Consider the following 20,143-nt stretch of genomic DNA (forward strand, 5'->3'; position numbering starts at 1 on the left):
ATTTGCCAATGTGTGTATGTAGAGTAGCGTGAATATAAACACTGACTCTTTTTCATAGTGTGAGTGTATAAGTTAATGTATATGATTGTGTGTTAATAAGGACTAGCATAGGTTAGTGTGAATAGTAGATTAGGGTTTCATTTTAATGCTTTGCGTGTGTGGATAGTAGATTAGGGGTTTTAATAGGATTTGATTTTGATACTTGGTTTGTGTGAATGGTAGATTTTGGTTAGTTTATTGCTGTTTCACGTATGTGGATAGTAGATCATATGAAATGAGAAAAGTAGGGGATGTTTTCCTTCACGTCCGCGCGTTGTTTGGTCATGATCTAGGTAATATCAATTTTATGTCTTAGGGGGATGTTTTCCATCACGTCCGCGCTTTCACTATAAGAACCCACAAAGTTTGATGCTGGAACCATTCTAAGGAATAACTGAGACAAAATGACTCAAGTATTAGTTTTATTTAATCTATTGAGAGACATCTATTTTTGGATAATGGATGTAGAATATGTTGTAGGAAGAATAGAAGAGGAATGGAGGCATGGAGATATGAAAGACTTGGTAACCAGTCAAGTTCAAGGCCTAAAGACAGCAAGAGATATCATAGCAGGGATGATAGAAGAAGAAGTCAATAAGTCCAGAGGCTTCATTAAACCACCTTACTTCAGAGTGGGAAGTTTGAAGGAAGCACTGGATCATGTCATCCAAGTCCGGTGCTTCCTAGAAAAGATATTGTACTGGACAGAGTGGAGGAATGTAAAATGGGGGTTGGACAAGATGAAGAAAGGGGAAGATCTGATAAGAAAAGTAATGGAGGAAGAAGTAGAGAAGATTAAAGAGAGATGGAGGGAAGAAAGAAAAGATGAGGAAAACAAAAAGAAAAGGAAGAGTTTGAGAGGCTTAACAACAATTGGATGAAGATACAGACGAAGTTTAGAGAGTTGGGCCATCCTGACTGGTTACCGGAGTCAGATATAAAGAAGAAGAAAGGATTATTAGAAAAGATATGGGGATGGATGAAGAAGTGGAGGAAATAAAAGAAGAAGAAGAAGAAACCCAAAGGCCCTTTTCAGGGCCACCCACATTTCTCGAAAAGAGATTGACTTTCGATTGCCTACCCTTTTTTTATTATTTTTTATTTTTTAATTTTTTTAAAAAAAAAAAATCCCATGTTCAATTTCCCTTGAGGCTATACAGTCCCACCCTGTTTAAATTCCTTTGACGCTATACAGTCCCATCATGTTCAATTTCCATTGTTCAATTCCCCTTGAGGTTAAACAGTCCCACGATTTTTCCCATTGTTCATATCCCCTTGAGGCTAAACAGTCCCACCCTGTTTATTCCCATATTTCCATGTTCAATTCCCCTTGAGGCTAAACAGTCCCACGATTTTTCGTCCATGTTAAATTTCCATTGAGGCTAAACAGTCCCAGGGGGGTCTGTAATGCTAATTCCCATTGAGGCTGAATCGTCCCCATTCACTACTCATATTGTTTACATATGACGATGTAAACAACGAGTAATCAGATTGAAAAATCTACCGTCTCTAACGTTGATCAGCATTTATGTCCGTCACAGTCAGTTTCAAATGACTATCAGTTAAAACAATCTTTGAGTATATTTATATTTGGGTAAGTGTTGTTTTATTTTACGAGTGATGACTACAGAAGACAGGGATCTTGTTTTTTTTTTCTTTCTTTTTCAAATACATGAAGTACTTAAATGAATTTACTACCTGGAAGAAAACATCGCTATTGCTAACAAACATAGATTTCACGCAAGTTGCAAAATTATATTAAAAAACATTAACAAAAAGAAAACAAATTGCCCAAATCCTATTGGCCCAAATTCAGAGTGCCACTCTTATGTATGAATCAAAGGGAGCTCATTCTCACGTCCATACAAGCTGAAAATTTCCACTCCATACTTGCTGGTCAGACATAATGTTGTTTTTTCCCTGTTGAAGCAGATACTGAGTGATTCATGGTACGTTTGTTTCTCTGTCGGGATGGCGATTCGTAGCCTACTTCCATCTGAAGTGAACTCGTTCAAGTAATTCTGGCTGCAGAATCCATAAAAATTGCCAATATTGTCCGAGGTCATCCCGCATGTCAATATCATGTTGTGGGCAAATTGCATTCGTCCATGCGTATCGATGCACACAAGCCCTTTGTTTGCATCCGAAATCATAATTAAAGAATGGGTAGCAATAGCAGCCACGTACCGTGTGTTCCACAAAGCAAAATTTCCCTTCGCATCTGTAGGTTGTATCGTTCTCTTGCAATATCCATCCATATCCAAAATCTTTACTCCGGCATTTCTTCCTGAACCTAGCGTTACTACGAGCTCTTCCCCTAGGCAGGCTATTCCATTATATTGCTCGTCTTTGTGAATAATGCGAGTGCTTTTAAAACCGTCGGCATCCACGGTGAAGAAGTTTATTATCTTCTTATCCATCAGAACGACAAGCTCTGTGGGACCTGTGCAAGTGAGATCACGTGGTGGAGCTGGCAGTCGAACGCGACTTAGGTAAGTAAACTTCTTATCGTATAAACGCAAACTTGGATTGTTTTTGTCGATTAGAACTAGTCGCCCATCTGGTAGGAAGAGTGACCCAACAATGAGGCAAGGAATGTTGTCACTAGATAATCTTGGCTCCAGCTGCCTTACTTTCATCACGGTAAGGCCTCGGATGCTTTGGTTTTCTGATATCTTCAGTGATTCGGTCGTCCGTGACGACAAAGACAACGTTTTGGAGTTCCTTCTTGTCAGTTTCGATGACGGCTTGGATGTAGAGGGTGTTGCGATCGAAGGAAGGGATTCTGCGAATGAAATTCTAACATCACCGAACTTGCTAATAGAGTTAAGAACCTCAACGAGTTTCTGGTCTACAGTAAATTCCAAGACTCCCTTCTTGCACGATTTATTGAGCTGATCAACGGTGTTATCAAGATCGTCATTGGGAATGGCACTTTCTTTCAGTCTAATTTGTGGCAGCTGCCCCTTGCTCTTTGCTTTTTGAACTTCGGTGTGGTGTGCCTGCATCAGTTTGTTAATGGCATCTACCGTTCTCAAGCAATTCCTAAGTAGCTGTGATGACCTCTGTTTCTCTTTCTCAATTACCTGAGTCAGTCTTTCCTCAAACTCATCCTCCATGTTGTTCAAGAGTTCGACGATCTTTTGTCGAAATTCTCGAATCGATCCTTGCACTGACTGTCTTTGCTCTAAAAGTTTCTCTTGGTTCACTCTTTCAGTTTCCATTATCTCGATACATCTTTCCTTCAGGTATTCCATTCTTTCTTCCAAAGTGTTGAAATTCTTTCTCTTTTTTCTGCCCCCTTGATTTTGTCCAAAAACTATTCGGCCGACTTTCCCATTCTTTTCCATACTCTCATTTAGGAGCGAAACAATAAGATGATTGGTGGGAAACATAGACGCAATACTTTCTGGATAGTTTAGGGCCATGCTCGGAACTTCTGCGACCGCACGGCAAACTGGACATGGAATCCCTTCTTCTAGGTCCCCTTTCTCATCCAAAGACAAAATTATTGAGTTTAAACATCCTTTACAAAAATTGTGCAGACAGGGCAACGTTTTGGGCGACTTGTAAGTGTCGTAACATGCGGGGCATTTTAAATGCTCGTCATAGTTGGACTGAACGCCAGCCATTATTGACACATGTCCTTTTCTTCACCTGACGCGAAGAAAAAATAGCTAGATTAGACTTAAAAAGACAAGACCCCCCCCTTCAGATAAGTAAATAAATATAATGAAGTTAAAGAAAAACAAATACCAAATACCTTTTAAGTTGTAATCGTCAAAGATAAATTAATTTTTGCTCATTTCATCTTTAGCCGCTTTTATTTTCCGCGATTTCCCTTTGCCAAACTGTTTTGCAGCAATTACATTTTGGCTGCTACTCTTTCTTCAGGAAAAGAAATTTGTTTCCTCATTCCTTTTTTTGCGATCCCTCACTTCTTTATTTGGCACTAAACCACAGAAAACAAACCTCAAACTCAACTGCAAACGAAACAACAGCTAATACAATAAAACAAAAGAAAACAATGCAAGAATAACAAGAACAGAAAAACGCCAAGAAAATATAATGGTGCGTATACACTTTCCTAGTAAACACACACACACACACACACACACACACACACACACACATTTATGGTCGCCAGTTAGTAAAACCCGTGTCTCGCGAATATTTAGTCAGTGACGCTTTCGCACAACAGTGGCGTCATCACCATATGACTTATCTGGAAACTTTCGACTGACCTGCACGGATTGGATGGTAGTTAGATATCGGCGTGGTGCACAATGGGGAAAAATGACGGAGATTCCATACCTTATCTTAGATGGAGTAGGATATTGATCTGCGACCTCATATGCACAGTAGAGCGAGAAGTGATTTTAGTTTCAGAATATATATATATATATATATATATATATATATATATATATATATATATATATATATATATATATAATGTGTGTGTGCTTTGTTTTCGGAACTTCAATATAATTTTTCCAAACATGGAGTACAACATCTTTTTTAGCCAGAAAGGCGTCCATCCACCTCAGTCCATCTAACCCTTGACAGGGTTTCAAACTCGTGCAGTCATGAGGATAAAAGAGTCCCTGTCCATTTCAAGCCAGATCAAGTAACCAGACGTGATGGCTCGTTACATGACGTTTTTGATATTCAATAAAGCGATTTCCACAATGCCCTTGGGGATTGTCTCGAAAATTTAAAACGTTTTAATTGGAGAAACCTATTGTGATCAGTGCCTTTTTAATGCGTCACCATAATTATTGCTAACAATCTCCTAATTTTATTGTTAAAAGGTAATCTGATTAGATCAATTGTTTTTCATCTGCATCCAATCAGATTACGGAGCAGAACATACCGTTTAAGCTAGCTAAACTAGCTAAGGGTAGATGTGAAATGAAGTGTATAGAACACAACTGACATAGACGGCATTACAAATGCGTAGGTTAGTTGAGGCAGAGGGACACGTGAGATTTGCATTGCTAAAATAGTATTAATGGATGGGTGATAAAACTATTGCAGAAACAAATCGACGAATAGATTGATCAAGGTGAATACACATTAGAGAGAGATGAATATACGAGAGAGAGAGAGAGAGAGAGAGAGAGAGAGAGAGAGAGAGAGATTGTTACCGATCAATGAATGAATGAGCAATTAGAATATACATGCATATCTGAGATAAGTAATGTGCAATTAAATTTCCAAGAAGTCAAATCAGATACAAACATTTATTTGGGAAGTTGTAAGCAGCATATAAAAGATAGGATACCCGACTGACCACGGAAGATGTGTGTGTCGGTTGGATGGGTGGATGGTTGTATATACGGGTGAGGTGGTGGAGTTAGTTTGGTTAAGTCGTGGAAAGAGATGACACGCGTTGAACAATACTAGATAACAAGAAGACCACGTTCAATCAGTATTTAAACTTCACCAGTGGCCAACAACAATTTACCTGTAGTACACCTCTTGATGAATAGATGCATTTTCAAGAATTTTACTTAAATACAGAGAAAGGCAACAAGGCACGGTTCTTTTTCAAATTTCCGTTTAATATAATGTGCATCCATCATACCCTCGTGTCCGCACCATGGAATTCTATCTTTTGAGGAGGGGGTCTATCTCGATATCCGTTATGTACGCTGCTTGCGTCCTACGTTTATTTTGCATCTTAAAATGTAGTAGGAGTCATACGAGTCACATCGCATTACATACACACACACACATACATACACACACACATATATATTAGCTTAAGCGGTAATATAAATGCAAGTACACCTTCAAGGACGGTTGTTAGTAAAGAAAATCATTACGTTTATAATTCCATACATAGATACACAGATACATAGATACATACATGGATGCAAGCACGTACGCAAGCACTCACGTGCAAACACGAAATGGGCCTAATGAGGGATCGATTAAGTCCAATGAAGCCTTTAATATCTTGGTTTAAATCCATTTTGAGCCTCTGTCATCGGCAAATACATCGCTGCATATCAACTACTATTACAACTATCTTAAACGTTCTCGCCACCTGCACCACCAAACACAATAATAATAATAATAATAATAATAATAATAGTTTTGTAATATACTTACGGAAATTGAGTAAAGGAGAAAAAATTAACTTTCTCTGCTATCTCTCGTCATGTGCGACCGAACTAACTTAATGTTTGCCAAGTAGTTTTGCGGTCGCTTTTCATGATCACTGAGACGGATGAACATGGATAAAGTCTTATGTGGAAAAGTTCTCTAGTCACAACGACTGATCTTCAATGGCTTAAATGCACTATGACTGCTGTCTTTTCTGAAACTCTTTATTCTAATGTGGTTTAGTATTTCTGCTTAAAACTTTGACATTCACTTACTAAAACAAGAAAGGACTGCAGGGTGGCAGTGTTCTGGGTGGAACAAGGTGAAGAGGACTTGGTTACAAAATCGCTGCTAGTCTAGTTTCATTAGCGTATGATTTACGCACGCACACGCACAGTCTTATATATCAATATATATATCTTGATGCACGTCTTTCATATTCTGAGAAACATGGAACCCAAAACATTTTTGGAAAATTACAAAATCACTTTTGGAAATGATAAATCTTTCAAATTTTGTTTATCCCAGAATTTTCACCCTTCATGAAATCGGGAAAGAGTCGGGAGAAACGATCTTTTATCCCGACCGAGATACGTAACTGTGTCGTCATTTAACTGATTGTGGATTTAAATTTATTGAGTTCTTTCCAGAATGAACGGAGACTCTAGTTTAGTTTAGTTTGGGTACTTGACGTAAACATATTTGTGTATGCAATCCAAAGACTCAGTCTTTTAGATTCTAGTAGACTGGTTAGTCCACACGATGCTCCATATGGGTATCTTTTCTTACTAAGAAGGTATGCATACTAGTCTAGCCCCAAAATAAGCCAACATGACCGCGATGCGTGATCTTTGTGAATTTATGAGATAAATTATTCAGCTTATCTAAACTTCGCTAAATATGTTTAGATCTACCAGCTTATCCTTCAAGCAAAATGACCAGCTGATAACTTCATATTTTGGGCCAGCAACAGATTAGTCTTTCATTAAGCGAGTTCCACATTCATCAAGTTAGCACCATCATAACCAAGTATACCCAATGTAACATGTTTTATAGTGCTTTGGACACATGTTTATGCCCACATATGTCGTATCAAGTACAATGAACGGTTTTGTCATTGAGCCTTAGATATTATCTATACTAGATTGTGACATAATAAAAACGGATCTTTTGAATATTCAGTTTGTTGGCACCCGTTGTAGTTCCCTCGGTTAGACTGAAACTGCCATGACCTTCTCCGTGTTATGACCTCAGTTTAGTCAGCAACGAAATAAGGTGATGAAAAAAGTAATCTCCGTGCCATATCCAGGTTTTTGTCTACACTTACTAATTTAGAAAGTGAGCTAGAATTCTGCATACATGTAAATATATATCTTAGATCGGATATTTTCAATAAACTATACAAATTGCGAATGTTGTCATTGTGCCCAGCCCTTCCCCAGTCATTGTTCGTTATTAGTAACTGTTGTCATGTTATGTTGAAACACCTGTAAAATGCAGGAGAAGGCATACGTTATCTTGTTAGAACACGTGCCCATCTATACTATATCATATTGTAACAATAACCCATGTTTAAAACAGCAAGAAAAGTAAATTTAGATATGCGATAATCAACGGCCTCATGGTCTTTTATAACAGCATGTGTCTTGGGGCTTGAGCCACAAACTGGAGACTATTTAGAGTCTTACCTTTAAGGTTATGTACATTTGTAGGGGATGAATAGACGAACTCGGGATATCGTTACCCCAGGAAAAGGAGTGTGGCAGTTTATAGTGATGTCTAGCACTGGGGCATCATGCTGCAGACATGGATCATGATGTCCCACTCAGTCACATTATCCTGACACCAGACCGACCAGTCCTAACACTAACCTCTCAATGCTGAGCGCCAGGTGAGGCAGCTACTAGTGTATTTTTATATAAATCTTTGGTATGACTCGGCCCAGATTCTAACCCGCGACCTCCTCATCCAAGACGGACGCTCTAACCACTTCGGCCACCGGAGCGGTTTTCATCGAAAGGATACCAAGGCAAAATCCTATGTATCTATTTACTTAGAATGTGCATAATGCTTCATAAACGTGCGCAAGAATAACACGATGCGACAAGTGAGTGTTCATTAGTGTGTGCACATTTTATTAGGGGGGAAGTAGCGGGGAGGGGGGTAGTTGGAAGGCCCGGATTCCCAACCCCATTTTCCGGTCCTGTCACTGGATCGTAACAATTAAATTATGGAAAACCCCACATTATAACCATATTTATTATCTGTAGGCATATTTCATGGACTATGCGCAACAGCTAATGCATATCTGGTATTTGGAGTTTTCTCGGGGTGTACAGAATGTCACATAGAGTCTTCTAGTGGTGTGAGACCTGCCTTCCTGGAACATGAGTTGAAGAGGACGTTACTGCTTCGTTATTTCAACCACGTGAATCTTATTTATCGTTGTTTGTCATTTTATTTTTTGTAATGATAAAACGAAACAGTGCTATCAATTAAAGTTTTAAATTGCATAGAGATGAAAAATAAAATAGTGTTAAGAAAACACGTTTGCCTAAAACAAAATGCAATATAAGGGAAATAACTCGCGTACGCGGAGTCTATTTAAAACTTGCAAAAATAAAAACAAACATAACATTAGGTGGAACACATTTGTTTAATATATTTTTGGCAGGGACTTTGATATAGTGCACCTCTCCTAAAGTGTATTTCCTTTGAATTTGCCTCAGGAAATACGGAATTTGAGATGGTCTTCCCCTCATGTACACACTGCTAAGACTGTAACTAATACATTTACCTAACATTACAAGTAAAATTCATATATGGAAATATTCGTCCCTTGATCAGTTCTTAACACCCAGGGACGGGTAAAAAATGACTAAAACATGGGAGTTTAGAGTCAAGAACAGATAATTCAAATTTAAAATATTCCTCCGGTTATATCACTGAAACTCATTCTCCCTTATTCTCTTATTTTTAGTGCCAATAGTTGTCAAGTTGTTTGAATCAAGTAAAACAATACGGGTTACGTTTAACCATTTTTGACAGATTCTCCTTTTTATAATATCATTATCCTTACCTGTTTTGGCATGCCAATTCAATAATCATGTCAACGTGACTTATAGATCACGACCAAAGACATAAATAGATTAAACCACACGCAATGAATTATTGATTTTGGATCGAATGGGCATGTATATATATATATATATATATACTGTTAAAGGTGGCTTCGAATAACAATATAAAGCAAGCAGTAAATACAGCCGTCTAAGCCTAAACGAAAAAAGTTATGTTATATTCATGGTAATAAATTTAATTTAAATTTTACGGTAAGGATAAAAGCTTAATATAATCAAGTAAATTAAATAGATTTAATCACAATTTAACCGATACGGTAAAACTCATGTGATTAGACAAAATGGCCGCTATGTTCTCGGATCATTCATGATCGATTCTTATTTCAAGAAGAACGAAAAGGTAAGAAATGTAGCCATAACAGATTTTCTTAAAGAGAAGGAAAGAGGGCAGATTACCTACAGATCAATGTCTATTTTTAAGCAGCACCGAGAGAGAGAGAGAGAGAGAGAGTATGTTTCTCTATTGTTTAAACGTATCGCATGAAACCTACCTCTAATTATGTATACAAAGTGCTAATGATACTTGCATGTGTGTGTGTGTGTGTGTGTGATTTGGATTGTTAACGTAGCTTTAACAATATTTCAATCATATCGTAATGATGTCTGCAGTGTGGCAGTTTATAGTTATGTCTAGCACTGAGGCATCATACCACAGACATGTAGCATGATGTACCACACAATCACATTACCCTGACACCAGGTCGACCAGTCCTAACCCTAACCTCGTAATGTTGAGCGCCAAGCGAGGCAGCTGTTAGTACAGTTTTTGTGTCTTTGGTATGATTGGCCGGGACTTGAACCCACGACCTCCTGCATACCAGGCGGACGCTTTAATCGCTATGCCACTGGAGTGGCCCGAGACTTACATGAGAAAAACTATTTAAATACAAAAGCACGTTAAAATAATAGACCAATTATGAGATCAACTAACATTGAGGAGATGCCTGGTAACACAACCGGACGGTCTGCATTTGCGTTGACGCATTCTCAGTATGATGGGCATGATAAGGTTGCAGTAAAATTTATACAAATCACAGACCAACAACACGTTTTCATTCTTTCCTTTATGAGAGAGAGAGAGAGAGTCTGTTTCTCTATTGTACATTTTTCTGACCTTAATTCTTTACTGTTATGTTCACTCAGACCAAGTTGTGTTTTGGAATCATAGGTGAAACTGTATGATTCATAATAATTGAGTATAATGATTCGGTCTATTGCTCTATCTTATATGAATTGATTGTCTGCAGCTCTTACACACACCCACACCCAACACCACACCCACCCACCCACCCACACACAAACACACACACACACACACACACACATATATATATATATATATATATATATATATATATATATATATATATATATATATATACTTTCTATAACAGATGGAAGGTTCCAGAATGGAGGATATTTCTGATCAATTTAGAGATCACCTCGAGTGCCCGATTTGTTTCGAGATCTACAATTTCCCAAAACTTCTTCCTTGTCAACACACCTTCTGTGAACATTGCCTGCGGGGAATAATCATGGATGAAGTCTCCACACACACAAGCCATGGTGTCCACAAGTTTTCCTTCAGCTGTCCCGTATGTCGTCAGGAAACACTACCACCACAACCAGATCACTCACCGGATGAATGGGCGAGCTTATTTCCAGCTAACCTGCTCGCAGCATCTCTGATCGAATCGATGCCAAGCTTAAAAGCTAGAGAGGAAAACTGTCCAAGTCAGCAGCGATCTGCACGGCCACTTCCTGCGTTGAATGACATTACAGATGCCTCTCGAACATCGATACCTGAATTGGCTTCAAGAGAATATGGACACCAAAAAGATATTGCACGCTTAGAAGGAATTCGTTCCCCTTCTGAGGAGATCATTGATTTCGAATCTGTTGTTGGTATTGCTAGATGTGTCAAAGAGGGATGTTTAGAACTTAAACGCACAGAAGAGGCAAATTTAGAAAAGTTAGAAGTCTTGAAATCCATCAGTGATCTGACATCTGAGGAGGAATGCCAGCTAGAGTCTTTACGTTCTGAAATCATGACGAGACTTAGTGAATTGAATTTCCTTGAGGATGCAATATGTACAACTGAAATTCTCATGGAAACGTACTTCTTAGAAGCAGAAGAAAAATTAGAACTTTCATCAGAAGGAATGGTTATTCGGTCACAGTTAGCCGAATATGAAGACCAGCTTCGTCGGTTGAGTAAGAGAGCTAGAGAAGCATCTGTCAATCACATCCTTGAAAATTTGAAAACCATTCCTTCAAAGTCTACCGGTGGAGATAAAAATGTAGAACATGGAACTGAGCAAGCACAATCTACCTCTTTCAGTCCAATTGCAGGAAACATATCTGCACAACAAGGTAATGGAACGTGGATGCCAGGATTCTTTGCTATGAACCAGTATCCTTTATTGATGTTTTACCCTAACCAGCCAACATTTCCACAGTCACCAGCACCATGCCCATCATTTCATCCAGTGGATGAAAGTAGCAGTGCAGAAACCAACAACCAGAACTGCGAAGGAGAAAACAGAGAAAGTAATAATAAAAAAGGGAGTAAAAGCAAAATATCTAAATGGAAGAAATTTTTTCAAAGTAATTTTTAATTGCAGCTTCAGAAAGTTATCTTCCTCCACCCCACTCCCCAAAAGTAATGTACATTATGGGCGGTAAGATTTTAGACACTTTGTAAGTCCTGGTAAGTCAAATGTCACCTATGTTTAGAGACATACTGATAATTGATTCTATAATTATATTTACTAGAGTTATAATATTATTCAAATGTTTTATTTATCACGTGCATGAAACTTTGTATCGAACTATGTTCGGGACAGTCTTGTTCAATCTAAGTCGATAAATCAAGATCTCTTAGTCCAATGAAACACTTGAGAAGAAGATGATTTGTATTTGTTACATAGTAATGTCTGTATTTTAGGCAGTCAAGCACTTCTGCTAAGAAGTTAGTGACCAGATTCTTAGAACTTGTGCAATTAGTATTATATTGTGTGTTGAAGTATTTTTAACATTACTTAATAATAAAACAATAAATCTACTTTTCTCAGCCTTTCTGGACCACTGCAACGTTTAAACTTGTTCGCCACTCTGTCCGTCGGTTAGCATGTGTTTTCATTACCTCATGACTTGCACGACTTTTTGCTTCCCTTCTCTCTGATTTCATTCCTCGATTCTACCCTTTTTTTCTCAGTAACTTTATTAGAATATGTATTCAATCTCTTTAATGATATCTGCTCTTGTAAATTCAGGATTTACTGTGAAGCTCAAAATGACGTCATTATTTTATTGTGACATCATCGGTATCATAACGTGTGCTGCTTGATTTTATCTTATATGTATTAACTCAGGGAGATATTGAATGTAAAACGATGCAGTTACATTTTCTGTTTTTTATATGAGATAATGGAAAAGTTATGAAAGGCACATACAGTTTTAATATTCGCAACAGCAATCCTGCAAAATATGTATAAAGTCAGAGAAAAGATAGGAATGTTTTATGTATTTATTGATGTGTGTGTGCATGCGTGCATGCAAGTATATGGCTTAAGGAACGTCAGAACGATGATGGCTATGTAGTTCATATTCAATTTAATATCATTAAATTTGTAAAGTTACAATTATTATTAAGATAAAACAATTCAAACAAATATAAAAACGGCTTAACAGTGTGCTTGACTTCAGTTCGTGATTGAGGTTATAGTTTCGCGTACCTAACTAGATGCTGTTTAAGATATTTACTAAAATTTGTGTTCAAGTCCTAACTCTTTTTATGATCTTAGAATGTTCTGGAAGCGGATGTGTTGAAAATATGGCAAAGGTTTCCGTTATATTTTCGGAAAATTTATTTCGTCTCAGGTCCAGCGTACTTTGTATATATAGAGGTTTAATAAACAAAGTTTTTCATTCGTATTAAATGATCAGTCTGTGGAGTCACTTATAGGTGTGTTCAGATATAATTTGAAAGGAATAATTTATTTAAATTAGTCATTGGAATTACAAGGTGCTCATTGACATTTTGTACTAAAAGGCTACCTTGAGATTATTGAGAACTCATTCAAAGACATTCTGGATTATATCATTGTGGTACATCATGACTTTCAAGACTGCTGGAATTTATAAATTATTTGCTGATTTTTCCTAAACTTGTTATTTTTACTTCATTCTGTTACGTAGTTTAAGACGACCGAGTTGTAGCAATGATACTTACTCGTCATAGACACGTTGGAACTGTAGTGGAGTGAGGGTGATCTTTTGCAACCATCCAAAACAATATTATAGCAACTATTTCTGAAAATGTTGGTACCAATTTATGTTGCTTATTACATGCAAAACTCCATAATACGTCATCGTTTTATAACGAATGTTACATGTAACCAGGCCATTCAAAGTGCATTCAGGCTCTGAAAATGGATTGTACCAATTTCCAGGCCTTTCAATGTCTTTTCAAGCTGTTATAATGAATGTTATCAGCGTGCAGGCCTTTGAAAGTGTATTTAGGCTCTTATAATAAATGTAATCTGTGTCCAGGCCTTTGATAGTGCTTTCAGGCTCTTATAACAAATGTTATCGGTGTCAAGGTATTTCAAAAGTGTGTTCAGGCTCTGAAAAAATATGGTACCTATTTTCAGGCCTTTCAAAGTGTGTTCAAGCTGTTAAAATGAATGTTATCAGCGTCCTTAGAAGGAATTTCAGCGTCCTTTCAAAGTGTAGTCAGGCTCTAGTAATGAATGTGATCAGTGTCCAGGACTTGGATAGTGTTTTCAAGCTCTTATAATACATGTTATCATTGTCAAGGCCTTTCAAAATGTATTCATGCTCTTCAAGTTACCGTTATCAGCGTCAAGGCCTTTCAAAGTGTATTCAGGCTCTGACAATGAATGTTATCAGTGTCAAGACCTTTCAATGTCTATTCTTTGTAACACTGAAAACCTGTAGGTAAGCAAGTACAGTTGAATTGGAAGAGAGCTGAGGGTTCTTAATATATATATATATATATATATATATATATATATATATATATATATATATATATATATATATATATATATATATTATAAGCCTATAAATAAACAAGCTGAAAGGTGTCAAAAGGGAGATAAAAATCCCTTTGGACGAGTGGGAATAAAATGACTTGCAATAAAGTTGTGTGAAAAGTCCCATTACACGTCTAAGAACGCGCACGTGCTGCATGGCGATACATTTTTGTGTCATTCGTTGCCAATCAGCATACACATGATGTCACAAAAAGTGAGACGTTGTATCAACTTGCAAACAGAAGCAATTCCTGTGTAAAAAGTGGATGCCAATGTCATAATATAGGCGCATGTTCTCAAATTATATTAATTAATTGCTCTTCTAAAGTTTATTACTAACGTCGTTTAACCAGAGCATATTTAATCCTGATTAGTGAATTCATTTTTCCCTTTAAATGTCATCAAAAAGCACCTAGACGAAAATTATTGATCGCTATGGACTTTTACAATCATACCTAGGTAGTTAACTCGGTTGAGAAAGGAGGACGTCAGGTCTATCATGACAAATGTAAAGGTACTACACGTTTGTTTTCAACACGCGCTGCTGTCATTGTGACATCAAAGCGAGCGATATTCAATCCAGTTTTTTTTATTGGATCGCACCTTTATCGTGGCTTCGTCAAAAAATGTCCATATATTTTAATGTTAATTTTGCAACAGGAATTTCTCAGGGCGTGCAAATAATGAATTTCAAATGAATATGGATCTACGATGATTCGAATGAATTGCATAACCGCCATTTGAAGGTACTTGTAGTCAAATTCTAACAAATGACACCCATTACTGACGTAGTCGGTTCTGAACGACTGCAGGAGCTACATGACTTTTACTATAGCAAGCTCATTTGAATGCGTGCGATCTGTATCATGAGAATGCTGACTGACATTACGTGACATCAATATTTATTTCACTTTGTCACTAGCACGCCATTTGCAAGAAATAATAAAAAATTATTTGCATTTTTAAAAAATCTTTTTCATGATCTAAACGTAATTATTTGTTCATTTCAAGCTGTTTGATTAGTTTGTAACATTTTAATTTTCTGAGGAGAAAATATTCGGATCACAGCAGCTCGGGTTTTATGGCGTTTGCAAGATAATTTTTATGGATCATCCCTCGAATGAATTCAACAGCTGCCATTCGGACCACTGATGGTATTTACTATACAAAGATTGACCAAGAAGTTACCAATAATGAGACCATTTATTTTCACAACTTCTCGGTCAGTATTAGAGCCAATCCAATTGTTGTTGTTGTTTTTGTTCTTTTGGGTTAAATGCCGTTTTTTTCAGTGCATGATCGGCCATACATAGCGATCAGTAAAGGTGGTGGAGGAAACATTCGGGAAAAGCCCGGTAAGAACCGTCGAGCCACAGGAAGCTACCGTAAGGACTTCTCACATACTCTCATTGGCTGAGACTTAGAATAGAACCCACACGGACAGAGGGGAGATGGCTGTGATCGGTAAAATCCATTCTGCCACCAAGTCGGTTGTATATATTAAGTTAGGTGTAGTCTTTTATGGCAAAATTTCCGGCCAATAAAATGAATATGATTTTTTTGCAAATTACCGGATCGCGCCAACATATATATGAGGCATTGTGCGCCTCGCAGAAGTAGTTTAGATAGTTCAAACTTTTTTTTAAATGTTTAGAACTTTTATATTCGAAGTCATCACATATGTTGCAACACTTCGCTCTGTTCATATTTCTCCTTCTTGCACACTTTTAGTGTAAAGAATCGTAAAGAAAAATAGACCAAAGAAAATTAGGTTTATTCGAGTTAAATTAATCTATGAGCATGGTTTGTGATTGATTTGAGATAAATTGTTTTTTTTTATATATAATTGAAATGAGAAATTTCAACCGTCTTGAATAGTGGTGTTATACTTTTAACGCAATTCTTCAGCATATGATAGGCTATACAAGGCAACTAGTATATGTAGGATAGTAAGACCCTGAGAAAACCACAGGTGCTCAACGCGAGCTTGTTGTTAAGAAAAAAAAAAACAATCATCTAAAGGAAAAAAATCATGCAGAGTGACAAAAATGCCTTAGATTACCCCCCCCCCCCCCCCCCCAATGACCCGTTCTGAATAGGACCCTCTGTATCATAATATATAAGAGATAAGGTACGGAACTTCCAAATACTTCGCTCCACCCATGACCCTCGATTTTCTTCTGCTATTTCCGTCATTAAAGGCACACAACCATACTGTATGGCTTGTTTTACTTTTGATGAATTTTTCTATCCATCAAGCCATATTGACTTTTCTGCGTTGTACCAAACTGAAGTTAAGGGCTCCGAAACGTGCGATTTCTCGAAGCAAAATACTGTCGTCAAGGATATGTCAATACTGAAAAATGTCGATTGGATCAAGAACATTTATAAATTTAAAATTAGTTCTCTTTTTAACACCACGGTATTAGCACAGGTTTATAAAGAAAGCTCAATGAGTATCGGGAGTCCTTTTTGTGCATTATCTAGGATAGTCTGACTGTATCGGGTAATGATGATTGATTGCACGATTCCTGCGTCAGCTTGTAACAACGTTATAAATTCGAATATATATGGATCCTTTGAAACTAAACATTGTTGCATTCATTGTTTTCATATACAATGATCATTAATAAATTAATACAAGGAGCATCAGATGGATGTCATGCATTTAAATCAAAACAACGATGATACCAATTATATCAAATATCAAACACTTGTCGTAATGTTTCTCTCTCTTTATGGGGCACGAATACCCGAGACATTTATGTTGTAGAATTGGTTTGTTATGTCTTTGATTTAGCATTAGATGCTCAGTCCAATCAAAATATGGAGCACTCCACACCCCATTCACTTGTAACAAGAAAATGGGATCCATTTTGAAGAAAGACAATCTTCAGTAGTCGTGGTGCTATCATACTTCTTATGATCCGTAATTGCGAGCCTTTGGGTGATAACTGGTGAATGTTAACTGAGTAGTTTCCTGCCATGTAAACATTTCCATCCACGTCAACACCAACACTTACAGGTCTTACTAGCCTTTCATCTTTATATCTAAAGTACATTTTTTCCATCCAGACCAAAGCAGAACACAGTGTGAATCTCATGACATGAAATGCAGAGCCGTGTCTTTGATTTTGTCATTGCCAGATAAGTCCATGTACCCTCTTTTTGGTCAATCTCTTTGTAGGTCTTCCCTTTGCCTGATGTGGTCAGTATACTCCAATAATAATTCTGGCTACCGGTATCATTGTATCCAGAGATGACAACCTTGTTTTTGCTGAGAACAACCAGTCCGTCACATTAAAGCCTAGCAGTGATGGTCCTGGTTGGTTATATTAGAACATGGTAGGCCAAGAACTGAATCTTCTTCTCCGAAGGCAGAGAAATGGCCACCTCTCCTTCATCAACCATACAAACATCCCATGGAGATGACGAAAGTCGGTATTGAAACACGTGTTGAACATCTGAGTCACGGATGCAGGCATAGTGCATTTTCATTATCGATTATCATTACATAGTTCTTCTGTTAGACATGTTGAATCTGTATACAGAGAATCAGTTTCTTTGATAGGACTGGAAAGTTATTTAATCATTAGTTCCTTGCATGTAGTTTTTACGATTCATGTAAGAGACGGCTCCTCAGTCTTATCTATGGTATGCATTGTTGCCAACATTTTATTATTTAGAGATAATAAAATCTTCAAGCTTTTGTAGAAAGTAAAACTGACACACTTGCTTTCCAGTATTTATTGACTACCTATTCTGTGTAGTGTGCCATTTGTGCCTAGTGATGAATAGCTTTGTTTTATTTACCATTCTCTTGACGGCATCAAGAAACCGGTATGATTGCCTGACCGCAGAAAGAAGGGATTGACATTGAGTGTTTTCCATTGATTTATTCTTATTTTCGTCTTGATATAATTTGTCTCTCACTTGGTCAACTTCTTTTCCCAAGGTATCAAACAATTTGACAATTTTATCCTTTTCCTTCGTTAAATCCACAGTTATTTGCTTTGTGTCATTCTCAAGGTTTTTCGAGTTGAATTTGTTTTTCTGTGCTTACTTCACTAAATGCTCCTCCATGGTTTTCAGTCCTTCTGAGATATCCATTTAGTGTTCTTCTAAAGGAACACTGTCATTTGAGCTCAGATCCATCACGCTTTCACAATATATGTGATCTATTAAGAAGAGTTTGACACAGCACAGTGCCTCATGATCGTTCCAGAAATATTATATTTCTTTTCCATGCTGATCTTTTCAATGATCTTCAGTAGAGGTAACGACTGCGGTCGATCGATTCTGAGAAAGTTCATCCATTGTTAATATGGTGTGCGTCTTCAAGATTTTTAATTTACTATGAAAATCAATACAATTTTCACAGAAAAGTTCTTTGCAGTCCACACAGTATCCACAGAGGAATTGCGCTTAGCAGAAATCACATACATAATCCACTTTTATTTTTGATTCGTCAGAAAGGGTAAGGATGCTGGCATTCTGAGGAAATGAAAACGACCATACCTTAGGGTCCTTGTTTTCAATTGAGGGATGTATTGTTGACCGACATACTGGAAAACTGAAGGAAGTTATTCCCCCCTTGGTTATTTGCATGATTTACAATGAATGAAGCCTGACACTTTTGACAAAACGTGTGTTGACAGGGCAAAGTCCGAGGCAGATTTAATGTCTCTAGACAAATAGGACAGCTCGAGTCACCTTTGTTCTTGAAAATACCTCCTTCTGCTAATTTAACACTTCATACAACGAGAAGAAAATGGCATCCACTCACAGCTATCCTACGTTTGAATAGACCCTGGTTGTCACATACATCCTTATATTTACACTTTCTTTCACGTATCGCAACTGAAATTTGCTGCTTTTCAATACTGAGCATTCTAGGAAAACGACGTGTGCACCCTCATATCTGAACTCTTTACTGTCAAGTTGTTATGTTCATACGATATTAAATTTTCGATATTAACTAGATTTTAACTTTACAATGCTCTATTTGTGAGAATCAAAATTCAAACGTAAGGCTTATATTAGCATATATAAGGCCGAAACATATACGCGAAGGTAACTATGCTATCGTAAAAGACGACTACGTTAAAGGTAGGCTATATGCAACGTGCTGAATAGTGTCGAGCTACAAGAATGGGTACATGGTCGATAGATAGAGGGCTCTTTAGGAATGTTTATGTCCGTAATTTCAGCTATATACTTACACACTATCCTTGGTTAACCGTAATTTACAACACGTGAAGTACAAATGTCATACAATATAGATAAGTAATGTTCTTATTCAAGTTTGCGTAAAAGGCCGTATTGCCTAAAATAGCCATCGGTGTAAATTGATATTAAGAATTTACTTTTACATCTTCTTTCTCTTACTACTACTACTATTACGAGTCTTCAAGGCGCTAAATTAAAACAGACGACACACACACACACTCACTAAGTGCCTTTCTAACTTGAGTAGCCCCTGAGATTTCCTTTGATGTTTAAATGAGCTCATCCGTAATCATATTATGTGACCTTTTAATACAACTGTACTGATATCGTGCAGCCCTCGGTCCTATGATAGCTACCTGGTACACGTTTACCGTAAATATATTGTATTTGCACAAGTATCTAAGCTGAGAAATACATCGACAAATGGCAAACTGTAACGGCACTGATATCTAAAAACCTATACTATATTATGCACTTTGATCAAGACGGTTCAGTGTATGCGTAATGCCTTTACGAAAAATGCAAAAGGTTTCCACCGAAATTGAAAACCAAGAAATATTT

The 20,143-nt window shown here is 37.2% G+C and overlaps 2 protein-coding genes across 2 annotated transcripts; one reads left to right on the forward strand and one right to left on the reverse strand.

Annotated features, from left to right (window-relative positions):
• Window positions 1-295: 295 nt before the first annotated feature.
• On the reverse strand, window positions 296-6,222 carry LOC149777886 (uncharacterized). Its single transcript, XM_089938286.1, has 2 exons — window positions 6,160-6,222; window positions 296-3,696 (listed from the first exon to the last, which is right to left on the reverse strand). Exon 2 carries the CDS (start codon window positions 3,669-3,671, stop codon window positions 1,866-1,868), a length of 1,806 nt encoding a protein of 601 aa, XP_089794412.1. The 5' UTR covers window positions 3,672-3,696; window positions 6,160-6,222; the 3' UTR covers window positions 296-1,865.
• Window positions 6,223-9,463: 3,241 nt separating this feature from the next.
• LOC149777887 (uncharacterized) lies at window positions 9,464-12,357 on the forward strand. The gene is made up of 2 exons (XM_089938287.1): window positions 9,464-9,633; window positions 10,688-12,357. The coding sequence occupies exons 1-2, from the start codon at window positions 9,601-9,603 to the stop codon at window positions 11,909-11,911; spliced, it is 1,257 nt and encodes a 418-aa protein (XP_089794413.1). The 5' UTR covers window positions 9,464-9,600; the 3' UTR covers window positions 11,912-12,357.
• The last annotated feature ends 7,786 nt before the right edge of the window (window positions 12,358-20,143 follow it).

The sequence above is a fragment of the Sinohyriopsis cumingii genome, chromosome 17, assembly GCF_028554795.1.
Source record: "Sinohyriopsis cumingii isolate HCF-2022 chromosome 17, ASM2855479v2, whole genome shotgun sequence".
Taxonomy (NCBI): domain Eukaryota; kingdom Metazoa; phylum Mollusca; class Bivalvia; order Unionida; family Unionidae; genus Sinohyriopsis; species Sinohyriopsis cumingii.